Source organism: Sardina pilchardus, chromosome 10 (assembly GCF_963854185.1).
Source record: "Sardina pilchardus chromosome 10, fSarPil1.1, whole genome shotgun sequence".
Taxonomy (NCBI): domain Eukaryota; kingdom Metazoa; phylum Chordata; class Actinopteri; order Clupeiformes; family Clupeidae; genus Sardina; species Sardina pilchardus.
The window spans coordinates 16,941,582-16,954,885 of NC_085003.1; the positions used below are offsets into that span (position 1 = coordinate 16,941,582).

The window sequence follows — 13,304 nt, forward strand, 5'->3', positions numbered from 1 at the left end:
GTTCTAATATCTCAGAACCCCACATAGACATTCACACAAGGCAGTTTGGAATGAGCTGAGGAGGAAGTGGCTCTCTATATGCTGCGAAGGGGTCATATTTGTGACAATGTGTAAATAAATACACATAGTGCACATAGTTGAGTAGATTAAGAAAGTGTCATCCTAGGAATGTGAGGTCTGACAAACAAGCAGGTTAAGAGTCAACATCTGATATTTATCGATAGCCAAGGTCAAGGCTGTGACACACACGTGAGATACAGTATACAAACCCAAAACAGAGGCAGTAGGTGGAAGTTTTATCCTTTATTCACCATCAGTGACACATTACGTTTCTGTGACATCAGAACATCTGGGGAGGCGAGTCTGCCCGAGGGACACACACACACATACCCCAATATCTCTTCTCCTACGACACTAACCGCTAACGACGCTATGCAAGGCTAACTGTTCGGTCTCCCAGGGGGTGAGTCTGCACTTACGAACAGAGCGAGAGCGAGGGAGAGAGAGAGAGAGATACATTTGGTAACTGCATTGGAAGGATAAATTCATTCCCAATTCCCTGGAGTTGTCCAGTTTTGATAGTTTATCTGTTTTTGTCATTAGATTAACATTTACAGTCTCGTGATTAAGATTATACAATTGACACTGAAAGTAAAAAAAAATAAAATAAACAAAACAAAGCAAAGCAAACAAAAAAAAGAACTCAGGTCAAACCAATTAGAATTCAGAACATACCTATACATTGCAAAAGAGGACAAATGGAAAAAAAAACAAAAAAAACAAACACAACAGAGAAAACAGTCATGTCACCCCAGCATTGTCCTCAGATGCTCGGATTACATTTTCAGAAGCTCTCCTCTCCTCACACACTCAACCCCCCGTTTTTCTCCTCTCACAACAAACACACATTTACAGAGAGCAGGAGGGACCCTTAGCACCCAGAAGGTTCTCACATAGTGCCATACATCTCAGGAATTAGACAGAATCGTGTGAGTGTGTGTGTGTGTGTGTGGGTGCGTGCGTGCGTGACTGTGTGTGTGTGTGTGTGTGTGTGTGTGTGTGTGTGTGTGTGGTGATGGTGGTATCGGGGGGTGCGTTGTTGATCAAATGGCTTCAGTAAAGGAACAGGTGATCTTCCAAATGAGCAAGAATGCAAGCATGCATGCGCATGTTTAGTGCATATGGGAAGAGGTTAGGTGGGAAGGGGCGGAGGGGAGTGCAGTGGCAGCATCCCCTCCAGCTGTCAGTCAGGAGAAAGTTAACCAATCATGTGTGAGGACAGTGGTCTAGGAGAGCAATGGGCAGTGCAGTAGGAGTGCCGTCTTTGGGACTAATCACCTTTTCATCCTCGAAAGCCTTCAAGCAGACACACGCCAGCTAGCTGCCTTTCTACACACACACACACACAGACAGACAGACAGACAGACAGACAGACAGACAGACACACACACACACACACACACACACACACACGAGATGACAGAGCTGGTACAGTACTGTCCATTGCAGCGCTAAGACGCCTCAAAGCAGATACAAAACAGAAAAATTAACGATAAAAATAAAGACAGTACTGATCTTCAGACGCGCTCACTGTCTCACTCAGACACACAGACATGGACACACACACACACACAGACACAGAGAGAGAGTCAGATGCGCGCTCATGCTGCAGTTTGCTCCTGCGCTCCGTTCTCCTCCACGTCCATTGCGTCTCCGTCTCCGTTCTCCTTCCCCTTCACCGGAGTGGATTCCCTCTGTTCAAACAAACAAACAAACAAACAAACAAACAAACCGCAACTTTAAAAAAACTCAGCAGAGAAACCTGACCTGAAGATTCTTCAAGTAGACTGCAGGGCCAGGACCAATGCTGAACCCTGGATCATTTTAACGCAACACATTTGCCATGATAAAACACTACTGAATCATGTTTTGACACACTGAAGGGCCCCTAGATGTTTTGGAGAAGAGAAACCGTATTATTTGAGACCATCAGACATATGATTACATTACATTAATTTGTATTGTTATTTATTTGTATGTCGCTTTGGACAAAGGCGTCTGCTAAATAACCATAACCATAACCATAACCATATGACAGTACATTAAGTAAGGGATAACGGCCGCCGAGGTGTCCTGATATACGGAATTAAAGGACGCAGGGGAAGAAAAGAGCTCTGGGTAGTTTCCTCCGCCCGAGTCCATTAATTCCGAATGATGGGACACCTCGAAGGCCGTTTATCACCCGGTTGCCACTATAGGCAATAACCATGCCTTTATAGCACACAGAGGAAACAAGCGGTTCCGTTTAAAAAGAAGCCGACTTGTTCAGTTTGTTGCAAAAAAAAAAGAAAAAAGATATTCCTCTCATCTGCCCAGAAGGCTTCTATCACATGACATATTAGCTGCAGCTTATACATTGATTTTGCAAAATTTCTTCAGCTATGAGGTTAATACACGGGGGCAGTTAATACGGTATTAATATGGTTTTGTTTCTTTTAACTTAAAACACTGTGCTGCGGTTCATACACAACGCGGCTTATACACAGGATATTACTGTAAGTGCACCAGTCTTGGTTTCGCTATGTGCAGGAAAAAGACCCTGCCCTGAAGTAGGAGCTAAAATAGTTATAGGAAATAGCATTAGAGGAACTGCCCACCTCAATGAGCCATGCTAAAAATTGGTGCTTCACACTGAGCTACTGCATGCACAGAGACGAGAATGATATGTATGCTCTTATCTAACTATGGAGGAGGCAGTGAATAAAATAATTTCCCAAAATGTTGGCGTATTTCTTTAAAAAAAAGTTCTCAAAACTGTGAAAAGCCCCTCTCCAGTGTAAAAACACCTTACGTCACGCAAAAACCTCAAGACCTGCAGCACACCATGACGTCATCGTCATCGCTCACCTTAGCGTCCCTCTCGGCGAACTTCTGGAACATTCCAGCGTACAGGCGCTTGTCCTTCTCGTGCTGCTCCTTCATGTGCTTCTGGCACACCTGCACCTGGGCCTTGGCTGCCCGGTTGGCAGGGTAGAGCTGGGTGACGCGTGTGAAGTCGTCCCGGGCACGCTCAAATTCCTTCAAGCCAAACAGCGCCTCCCCGTGTCGGAAGAGGGCCTTCTCGTTGTTCGCATCCAACTCCAGGGCCTGAGGAGGGAGCAGCAGAGGCAGGTTAGACTCACCTCAGCGTGATTGTGCGTTCATATGCTTTAACAACAGAGGCAGAATGGAATCTCTTCAACATTGACACACATTAAATACATTTTAAGCAAAGATTGATACGATTGATTCGACCACCATTGGGAGGATAGTCAGGGGTAAAAATGATTTGGAGACCATCCCCTGCGCAGATCTGCATAATTCACGCCACTGACCTATTTTTGAGATAAAACAACAGACTATTTGAAGGATAGTGTATGCAAAACCCTACTTCTCCTCCTCAGACCACAGAAGAGGAAACATTGGGTCAGTTTGCACTGAACTAAAATACCACCACTGAAGGGTGTCTCACATGACAACGAGGCATCCAAAATTCTTGAAAACTCTCTCACTACGACGCCCTGTGATAGCTGTTTTCAAAGGCAGCATTGATGAATTATTGTATATGAAAATACAATTGAGCATCAATACATAAACAAGCACCCAACCCTATTCTTCCTTCGTTTTTCACTGTGTGGAAGATGGCGTAATCTTACACTGCCTAAAATGTCTTACACTCCTACTAGGGTTGTTCGATTTTGCCCAAAAAATTAAATCCCGATTTTCTTCACTCAAAATCCCATTTTCGATTACGATTATGATTATTTTGTGAAATGACAAAAGGCAAAGAAATGATTTCAAATATGCTATTTTTTTTATTTAACAGTTTGCAAATAATTTCCCCATTGAGATTTAAGTGCAAACCTTGCTCTTATTAAACAAAAAAATAGCTCTCAAGGGATTAATATTAAGAAAAAATATTGAACTTTTGCCATCTGGCTTTTCTTGTAGACCTCTTGTAAACAAACAAACAAACAAACAAACAAACAAAAAACATCCCTTTGGGATTAAGAGGAAAAACCTCACTTTCACATTTACAGTATCTTAGGGTGTGTCCATCCCCTCGATTAAACAAAAAATAATGAATAAACTTTTTGTAAAACAAATAAAGCTTGAAAAAGTCTGATTTTCAAATCAACATTTGCAATTAGTACCGTAATTACCCTAGTTAAACTGAAAAATCGAATTTACGATTTCGCGTTTTTAACATCTTCCTAAAATACAAAATCGTGATTCAAAATCGATTCAAAATCGATTCATCGAACAGGCCTAACTCCTACTAAGTGTCTTGAAGTGTAACAGTAAGCACAGGAAGGAGTCAGTGAGTGTACAACCATATGACAGAGCTACTGTTTATTTTGTGCTTACATGTTTATACATAGTATAATGTATTACTGTTTTATTTCCTTTATGATATTGGTGTTATTTGTAACACGCTTTGGCAACACTGTACAGTCATGCTAATAAAGCACCCTTTGAATTTGAATTTGAATTTGAGAGAGTGTGTGCCTAATGCCAGCAGTTCTCCAAGCCTTTGTTCAGAGTGTATGTAAGACAAGACATTGCTGGCACTGTAGGACTTATAGATGCAGTATAAATGGTAAATGGATTGCATTAATATAGCTGGACGACTCCTCTACCTCCTGAGCCACTGCCACCCACAATATAGGGTTGCATCAATGAATAGTGAGGTCACTAATTTACCAAAACAGAAATGTTTCTCTATTACTTCATTTTTGGTCTCCTGCTCCACTAGTAGTTTCCACTGACAAGCACGCACGCACACACCATGATTCACTGGCCGACACATACAAACATACCTGATTTACCGTAATTTCCCATTATTAGCCGCATCTTACACAATTTTGCAAAATTTCCTCAGTTATAAGGTTAATAATACATGGCCCAGTAAATATGGTATTAATGTGCTTTTGTTTCATTTAACTTGTATAAAACACTGTCCACTGAGCCTTATACACAATGCGGCTAATACACAGGAAATTACTGTAGTTTTCCTGTGTGTGTGTGTGTGTGTGTGTGTGTGTGTGTGTGTGTGTGTGTGTGTACCTTGTCGCAGCTCTCCAGGGCCAGGCTGTGCTCGTGCAGCTTCAGGTAGCACATGGCCAGGTTGAGGTGAGCAGCCAACAGCAACGCTTTGGCCTTCTGTTCATCCTCCCCCTTCAGAGTATTTTCAGGCTCCAGCCAGGAGATGATACGCTTGTATTGCACAGAGGCCTGTTTGTACTTGCCATCCTACACACACACACACACACACACACACACACACCAAAACATTAGACTGACTGTCGCTCATGGACAGGCCATCGACTCTGTTTATCAGGGTCAGCCTGCAGACAGAACATTTATTCATCTAATGAAAGGTTTCAATCAAGGATCAGATATTACATCTGTAAAGCACATTTACTGTACATCACACCAGATAAAAGCACTTTCAACATGGCTAATAAGTTTCAGTCTGTACTCTTGTCACAGCAGTGGACACTAACTTTAGTTAGTGGCACTGTAGGATTACAGATGTAGTATAAATGGTAATGGTAAATGGACTGCATTTATATAGTGCTTTTTTTCCAACTTTTGCAAAATTGTCATGCCTCACATTCACCATTCACACACACACACACACACACACACACACACACACACACACACACACACACACTGATGTCGGAGGGTGCCACACATGGTGCCAACCTGCTCATAGGGAGCACTGGGGTTAAGAGTCTTGTTCAAGGAGCCACTGACACCCACAATGTAGGGTTGCATCAATGAATAGTGAGGTCACTAATTCACCAAAACATAAATGTTTCTCTGTCTCTGTTTCCACTGAAATATATATATATACATATATATATACACACACACGCACACACACGCACACACACACACACACACCATGAATCACTGACCGGCACTTACACCCACATCACATCACCCACATTCCCGATTTCGTTTTCCTTTCCAAAGCAGAAGTATAATGAAGCAATGACGCGTCAAACATGTGGTCTTGACCAAAGCACGTCAAACAATAGGTGTGGTCTTGAACAAAGTGTCTTGAGCGTTAGCTACGGTCATCTACACTTTGACATAAATAAACATTTTGAAAAATCCAAATGATATCTAAATCAATATATTGAATTTTCCTGGAATTATTGTGAGAATTGCTTAAAGAGACCCTATGCAACTTTTTCATAGTCATAAAATCGCTTAGAAATCGTTGTTTTGCTTGACTGACCAGTTTTATCGATAACAGTAATATTTCCTCCCGCCCTCAGTGTCCCTATCCGCTATTGCAACCTTGCAGTTTGTTCAGGAGGCGATCGCTCCTTGTTTACATCTGGAAGACTGAGACGCGTAAGGAACAAGAAGAACCACGCTTGCAATTTATATATTTATATATAGCCTATATATGTATAAATATACACGCTAAAGCTGTCGGGGAAGCTCTGCAGAGAAATATGCAAGCATAAACGAGCGAAAACGAAAAACGAAACCGAAACCGGAGATGAAATCGCCAATCCTGCATAGTTTCTCTTTAAAAAGCTTAAACTGTTGACCATTTTGTCTTACAAGTCTTTTTGGCTAAAAAAGCGTTGGCCATATGTAATGTAATGTAATGTAATGTAATCTACACATGGCAAAGCCTGAATACACGCATCGCTCATGTAATCCAAATAAATAATAACAATGATAATAATAATAATAATAATAATAATAATAATAAATACATAGATTATTTATGTATCTATTTCCAGAAAATAACCATTTCAGGGGTCTCTTAACACCAGTCTGAGAACATGTCATAAACTGACATCCCTTGGTTGGGTCAAGCTTGGGAAAACAGCAGGCTTGTGCCAAGATTAGACAGAAAATGTCAGCATGCGTGTGTCAAATGCATGTGTTTTAGCCTCACCTTAAAGTACTGTGTGCCCTTGTCCTTAACAATGCCACTTTGTTCCAGCTTCTCATCCGTATTCATCTCCCACGATTCCTTAGCCTGTGCAATGAAAACAAAATGAGTCGTTGGGGGGTGAGGGGAAATCAGGCTACTCCTTCACACCATGACTCAGGGGAATGTTTACATCTAGGTGCTTTGTACCTTTTCAAACGTAGTGAGTTTGATTTTATACTGTAGTGTTGCTTCCCCAGGAATGTTGAATTTGGCACTCCCGGTGCTTCCAAAGCCATACCTGAACACACAAGCCATACATTACATCACCTGAGCACACAAATCCATATGGCACATTACATTCAAACACACCTACCCTTCAGACCCTCTTTCAACTGATTGTGACCCAAGGATCACCATTTTGATAAACATCACCATCATCAAATCACCAGCACAGCCACACACACACACACACACACACACACACACACACACACACACACACACACACACACACACACACACACACACACACACACACACACACACACACACACACACACACACACACACACACACACACACACACACACACACACACACACCACCTCTGTAAGGTTCTCACAGAGGTACGACTCGTAATGAGGCGAGTTCCAAAACAGAACAGGTTGAGATATGATCAGGGACCACTTGCAAATCAATGCCTTCATGGACTACTGGTTGAAAACCCCAGCACCATCAGATGTACAGTATGGGAGTGCTTTAGGAAGTGCTTACTAAAGCCTACCTTACACTAACAGACTTTGACAAGATTTGGGAAAGATTCTTGAAAGATTGTAGTCTTTTAACTAATGCCCCTCATTCAAGCTTTACCCAAAATACTACAATCTTTCAAGAATCTATCCCCAAATCTTTCCCAAAGAATGATCCCAGTTTGATCACAGATCCTAGATTTCATAGTATTGGAGTGTTCATGCATGTTCACTAGTCGTGAGAACTTTCACAGCAGCAACAATATGGTGCAAGAGAAAACGTTTTACGCCATCTTCTGGCCTTAAAGCATAACTCCGGCGAAATTGACTCCAAGGTCTTTTTCTGCGTTAAAACATCAAATAAGCCCGTGGAGGCAGTATTTTTCGTGCACTCAACTGTATGCTCAATTTTTGCCAGAGTTACACTGTAAGAAGTGATGCTGTCAAAGTAGATGTATGTGTACCACAAATAAAATTCATATCATAATAGTGAATGAGTAAATACCACAGCCCAGCAGCACTGCTGGATCTCAATCATATCCGGCAAAAATTGTTGGAATACTACACTCAATTTGGTCAATTTTCTTTCCCAACTCTAATGCTTACACATATTCCTTAGCCTGTGATGTTTATTGCTGGCGTATTGATTTGTACTATTCACATGAAAGCCTACACCAGGCATGTAACTGAAGTGTTACTGTATGTTCATGGAGCGTAAAATAGTTTCAGAAGACTATTTCAGAATTCTTACGAGCATATGTGCCGCTATCATGTCTGGAGTAGCCAGTTCCACTGATCACAGTGGAAGCTAATTGTTGTAGTAGACCTCAGCCAACGGAAGGCTTCAGCTATGTACCCGGTTTAGCCTCCCTGTAAGTGTGTATAAAGGCCCGTTCACACCAAGAACGATAACGATAATGATAACTATAAACAAATATCGCTCTTGTTAATATGAATGACAACGTCACACATAAACTATAAAGATAACGACATGAAGAACGATATCGTTGTTAATCACTTTCAGAGAGATTTAGAGAACGATAAAAAGCTAAGAGCCAATCAGAACCCATAATATTCTAGCCATCACATTCATTAACATGAAGAGAGACTTTTCTTATCGTTGGCCAGTGTGGACGCTTTTATCGTTATGGTTATAGTTATCGTTATCGTTCTTGGTGTGAACGGCCACCTTAGTGTGTATAACATGGCAGCATAAGGGCTGGTTCACTAAGTGTCCAACAAATGTCAGCATCATTGTATGTTCTGTGTATGTAACATGTTACCATTAGGTGTGTGTGCTGATGGTGAAGAGTGTAAAGAGGTCTGCTTTGCTACAGCTGTTAACATTAGAATTAATGCATGTGGTGTGTGTGTGTGTGTGTGTGTGTGTGTGTGTGTGTGTGTGTGTGTGATCAGCATTAGTGGGCGTTCTGTATATCTACAATACATGTCAGCATTAGTGTGTGACCAGTACAAGTAACAACACACATGGGTGTCAGTCTTATGTTAACTGCGTACTTTGGTTTGACGGTGATGAGGGCCTCCTCTCCCTGCTCCATGTTCTGCAGGGCCTTCTCCACAGCTGGCGGCAGGTCTAAGCTCTCTCCATCGCCCAGCTCAAACTTCAGCACCCGCTCATCAAACACACGGTCCTCAAATTTACCCTCAATACTCACTGAGAGGGGAGAGAGGGAGAGATGGAGCAAGAGGGAGTGGCAGAGCAGGAAGAGCAAGGGTTGATGAGGAGAAAGAGAGGGAGGGAGGGGTAGAGGAGGAAGGAGAAAGACAGAGAGAAGGGGAGAGAAGCAGTGAGGAGCAGAGGAGCAAGAGAGCAAGAGAAGGAGAGAGAGAGGGAGAGATATACCGAGAATAACAGAATGAAAGAGGGGAGAGAGAGGAGAAATTGTTGGAATAGAAAAGATGGTTACTTTCAGGTTCTGTGTGGATGAACCTGTATAATGTCTGTTGAGACCCTTTCCGTTTGGGTTTATTGCAGCTAAGGCATGTCTGAGAGTAAATATGTAAGGGATAATGTATAGAACGCCGGTCATTATCGGAAAATAATTCCCGACAGGACGGACAGAACCCCGACGCGCAGCGGAGGGGTTTTGCTTCGTACTGAAGGGAATTATTTTCAGATAATGACCGGCGTTCTATACATTATCGCGCTTATTATATGGCTACTTGCCAAAACGAGAAAATAAACTTATCTCAATGTGTCTTTAGCAATGACTTGGCTACCGTTTCGTGGCTTCCGCAACAACTAGCGGAGTGAACCCGTTGCCATTGGCAGCGGTCATTTTACCTTCGGAGCGGTCATTATGCAAATATAACGGACCGGTAGAACGTTGAGAGGCCCATTCAAAGTGAATGGGAGCTCCCTCAACATTCTAGAGAGCCATATAATAAGGCTATATAACCTACTATGGCTCCCCTATAGGGCGTGATGTAGCTTAATCTTCTGTGTGAATGTAAAATAATGTGTACTGTACCTTCTACAGCTGCTCCTTCATTGGGCTTGCTGTACCCTTCTCCTTTTGTCAGGATGCGCCTGATTATTCCTCCATCCTCATCCGGACTGATGTCCTCCCCATGGAACTCAAAGAGCTCCACCTACAGTACACACACACACACACACACACACACACACACACACACACACACACAGTTTACTCTTGTATTTAGAACTGGCCACTTATCATCAGATGACCTAAGTTGCATTTTAAAAAACAAATGTAAACAGGGTCAAAATGACAAGTTATGTCCAACTACACATTAGGGCACATGCTGACAGGATGCTAATTGGTTGAATGAAGAAGTTGCATTTAAAAACAAAATGTAAACAGGGTCAAAATGACAAGTTATGTCCAACTACACATTAGGGCACATGCTGACAGGATGCTAATTGGTTGAATGCGGAAGTTGCATTTAAAAACAAAATGTAAACAGGGTCAAAATGACAAGTTATGTCCAACTACACATTAGGGCACATGCTGACAGGATGCTGATTGGTTGAATGAAGCTGTCAGTCATGTTGATCTGATTGGCACTCACCTCGAATACAAGTGTGGCATTGGGTGGGATTTTGGGCGGGCTTCCGGCTGCTCCGTACGAGTACTCCGGCTTACAGATGAGCTGGCTCACCTCCCCCACTCGCATGGTTGCCACACCAATATCCCATGCCTTGATCACCTGACCTGTGCAGCAGTAATCACCATGGTTAGTGCGATCAGAAAAAAAGTAAAAAAATGTCAACCATTCACCGACAAATCATTTTTGACCCATTTCCCACTCACTCAGTAAGTTGTATGAATTGTTCAGCTGCTTAGTTATTAAATTTGACAAGGTGTATGTATATCAACTTGCTGTATGTCATGTTTGCCATTATATACCACATGTAAAAGTTGCTACTTATACACTACAGTAGATACTGTACAACAATGGGCTAGCTGGGTATTTATCTCTACAGCTTCATCAAGAGACTGCTGTGTTGTAGGTGTGCAGCAGGAACTATATACCTTTGCCAAGCTCAAAGCTGAACTTCTCGCCACGGTCACGGCTTGAGTCAAACTTGCTGCCGTCCAACAGGGTTCCCACATAGTGCACAAACACCTTATCGCCAGTCATGGGAAACTCACTACCTGTCCCCTCCTTCTTCAGCAGCTATAAGGAGACAGAAACATACCACCATCATTAACAGATCAATAGCAATATAACTGACCAATAGTCTGATATTGGCAATACTATTGGAAAGAGTATGTAAATGTCACCATCATCCGTAATTTAGACTCATGTCAACTGTAGGCTGCATCTCAAAATGTATTATGTACCGTGATATAGTGTAATTTAACAAAAGGTTTAATTAAATAAATAAAACTATAATGTTTTGTTTATTCGAATGTATCAAATTTGACCATCTTATCATCTACATCGCGCAGGTGTTCTGTGCACCTGCGATCGGACAATCAAGTCAAAAATAGGTCTAGCTAAATGGTAACATAAACATAATCTAGATTAGAACATTCTACCGCCACACAGTAATAAATGCGTTCAGCTCCAGAGCATGGGTGATAATTTGTCACAGACACAAACTCTACATGATCGATTACCAAAATGACTGGTTATAAGCTTAAACGATTTAGAAATCCTCCCAATCATCGTGTCTAGTTTAAATATGTGGCTCATGCGCTGGTGCTTTCTAGAAAGCCTAACTGGCGGTGGTTCCTTGCACCTGCCACTATATGACATTCAATGAGCAACGTTAAGATTCAATGGCTTGAACAGATTCAAATAGAGTACTTTCATGTTTGTGTATGTAGTTACAACTCCTTAAAAGTCAGCCAGGATCGGGCTGGTGATATTGTGCTAATAATTGTCTATCAGAAATGTTGCGGTTTCGATTTGACAAAGAGGGCAATGTCTTGGCTAGCCTGATAACGTTACCAAATGAATGAAAGACTGGTCACTAGCTAGCTAAGCGACAAATATCAGCCCCACAAAAACTCCCCCAGATCATGGTTTGCAAAACAAATATTACAATAATAGTAACGTTGCAAGTTAGGGTGCAAGATTTTGCCAGCCAAGCCAACAATTTTGTTAGCTACGCTAAATGCCTCAGCATGGACATGGAGTTTATCCAGTTGACTGCCCATTTAATATTGCGCTTATACAAATTTTTGCTCAACACACAAGGTTGTCGGAATTAACACTGTGTTTGTATTACAGGCTAATATTAACAAGTTGACTGTCTATGTGTTGTCTGCCTTCGCATAATGTGCAAAGTTGGGCGCCTACTGCATTAACGTTAACTGGCTAACTAGTAACTGGCCTAACACCACACCAGTCCATTAAATTGGATTTCGCCGTATAATCCAAATAATAGCTAGCCTTATGTCTGAGTGTACAGTATCGAATTCAATAACAAGCTTTGCCACGATTAGCTAGATACATTGTAATAAGCTAACACATAACATTACAAAAGCATAGCTTGGCTAACACTCTCAGTGAGTCGGCTGAACTATCCAACTTAGCTAGCTGCTAGCTAACAGTTAACGTTATTGCCGCTGGAATACATTGCTTTTTTACCTTCAAAACTCCTCCATCCTTCTTAGGAGTTATGTCTTCTCCTTCAATGGGGATAGTCTGCCCTTCGTTTGCCACCTCTTCTGCAGTCATATTTGGTATATTGAGAGCAGCACCACAAAAGAACACTGATCAGTGACGGCTAATGCTAGTCTGGGAGCTAAACGTCTTGTCCTAAAGACGAGTCTGGTTATGCTATCCCTATATTATTGGAAGATTAGCAGGGAGATATAATTAATGGAGACAGCTCGATAGTTCCTGTTGTCTCTGTACTACAAAGATGAAGTACACTTGTGTTGTTCCTACAAGCTTGCGCTAGCGCACGTTGTCAAGTGCTCTGCTTGACAGTAGGAGGGTTGCTAACTGAAGCGCACGCCAGAGACGCTGCAGACTTAGCAGATGGGGAGGAAGGGCACCGAACTTTCCAGAGAGAAGCCCAGGAGGGGAGCAAGTATCTAGAATTTCTCTGGTACCACCTCGGATGCAGGATTTTCGAGACACCCTCAAGAACGTTGCAGTGTACA

General features: G+C 42.1%; 1 protein-coding gene across 1 annotated transcript; it reads right to left on the reverse strand.

The window, feature by feature from the left end:
- Window positions 1–288: 288 nt before the first annotated feature.
- Window positions 289–13,158, reverse strand: fkbp4 (FKBP prolyl isomerase 4). The gene is made up of 10 exons (XM_062546765.1): window positions 12,784–13,158; window positions 11,217–11,361; window positions 10,753–10,895; window positions 10,191–10,311; window positions 9,217–9,373; window positions 7,157–7,247; window positions 6,971–7,054; window positions 5,107–5,292; window positions 2,908–3,147; window positions 289–1,754 (listed from the first exon to the last, which is right to left on the reverse strand). Exons 1-10 carry the CDS (start codon window positions 12,871–12,873, stop codon window positions 1,662–1,664), a joined length of 1,350 nt encoding a protein of 449 aa, XP_062402749.1. The 5' UTR covers window positions 12,874–13,158; the 3' UTR covers window positions 289–1,661.
- Between the last annotated feature and the right edge of the window lie 146 nt (window positions 13,159–13,304).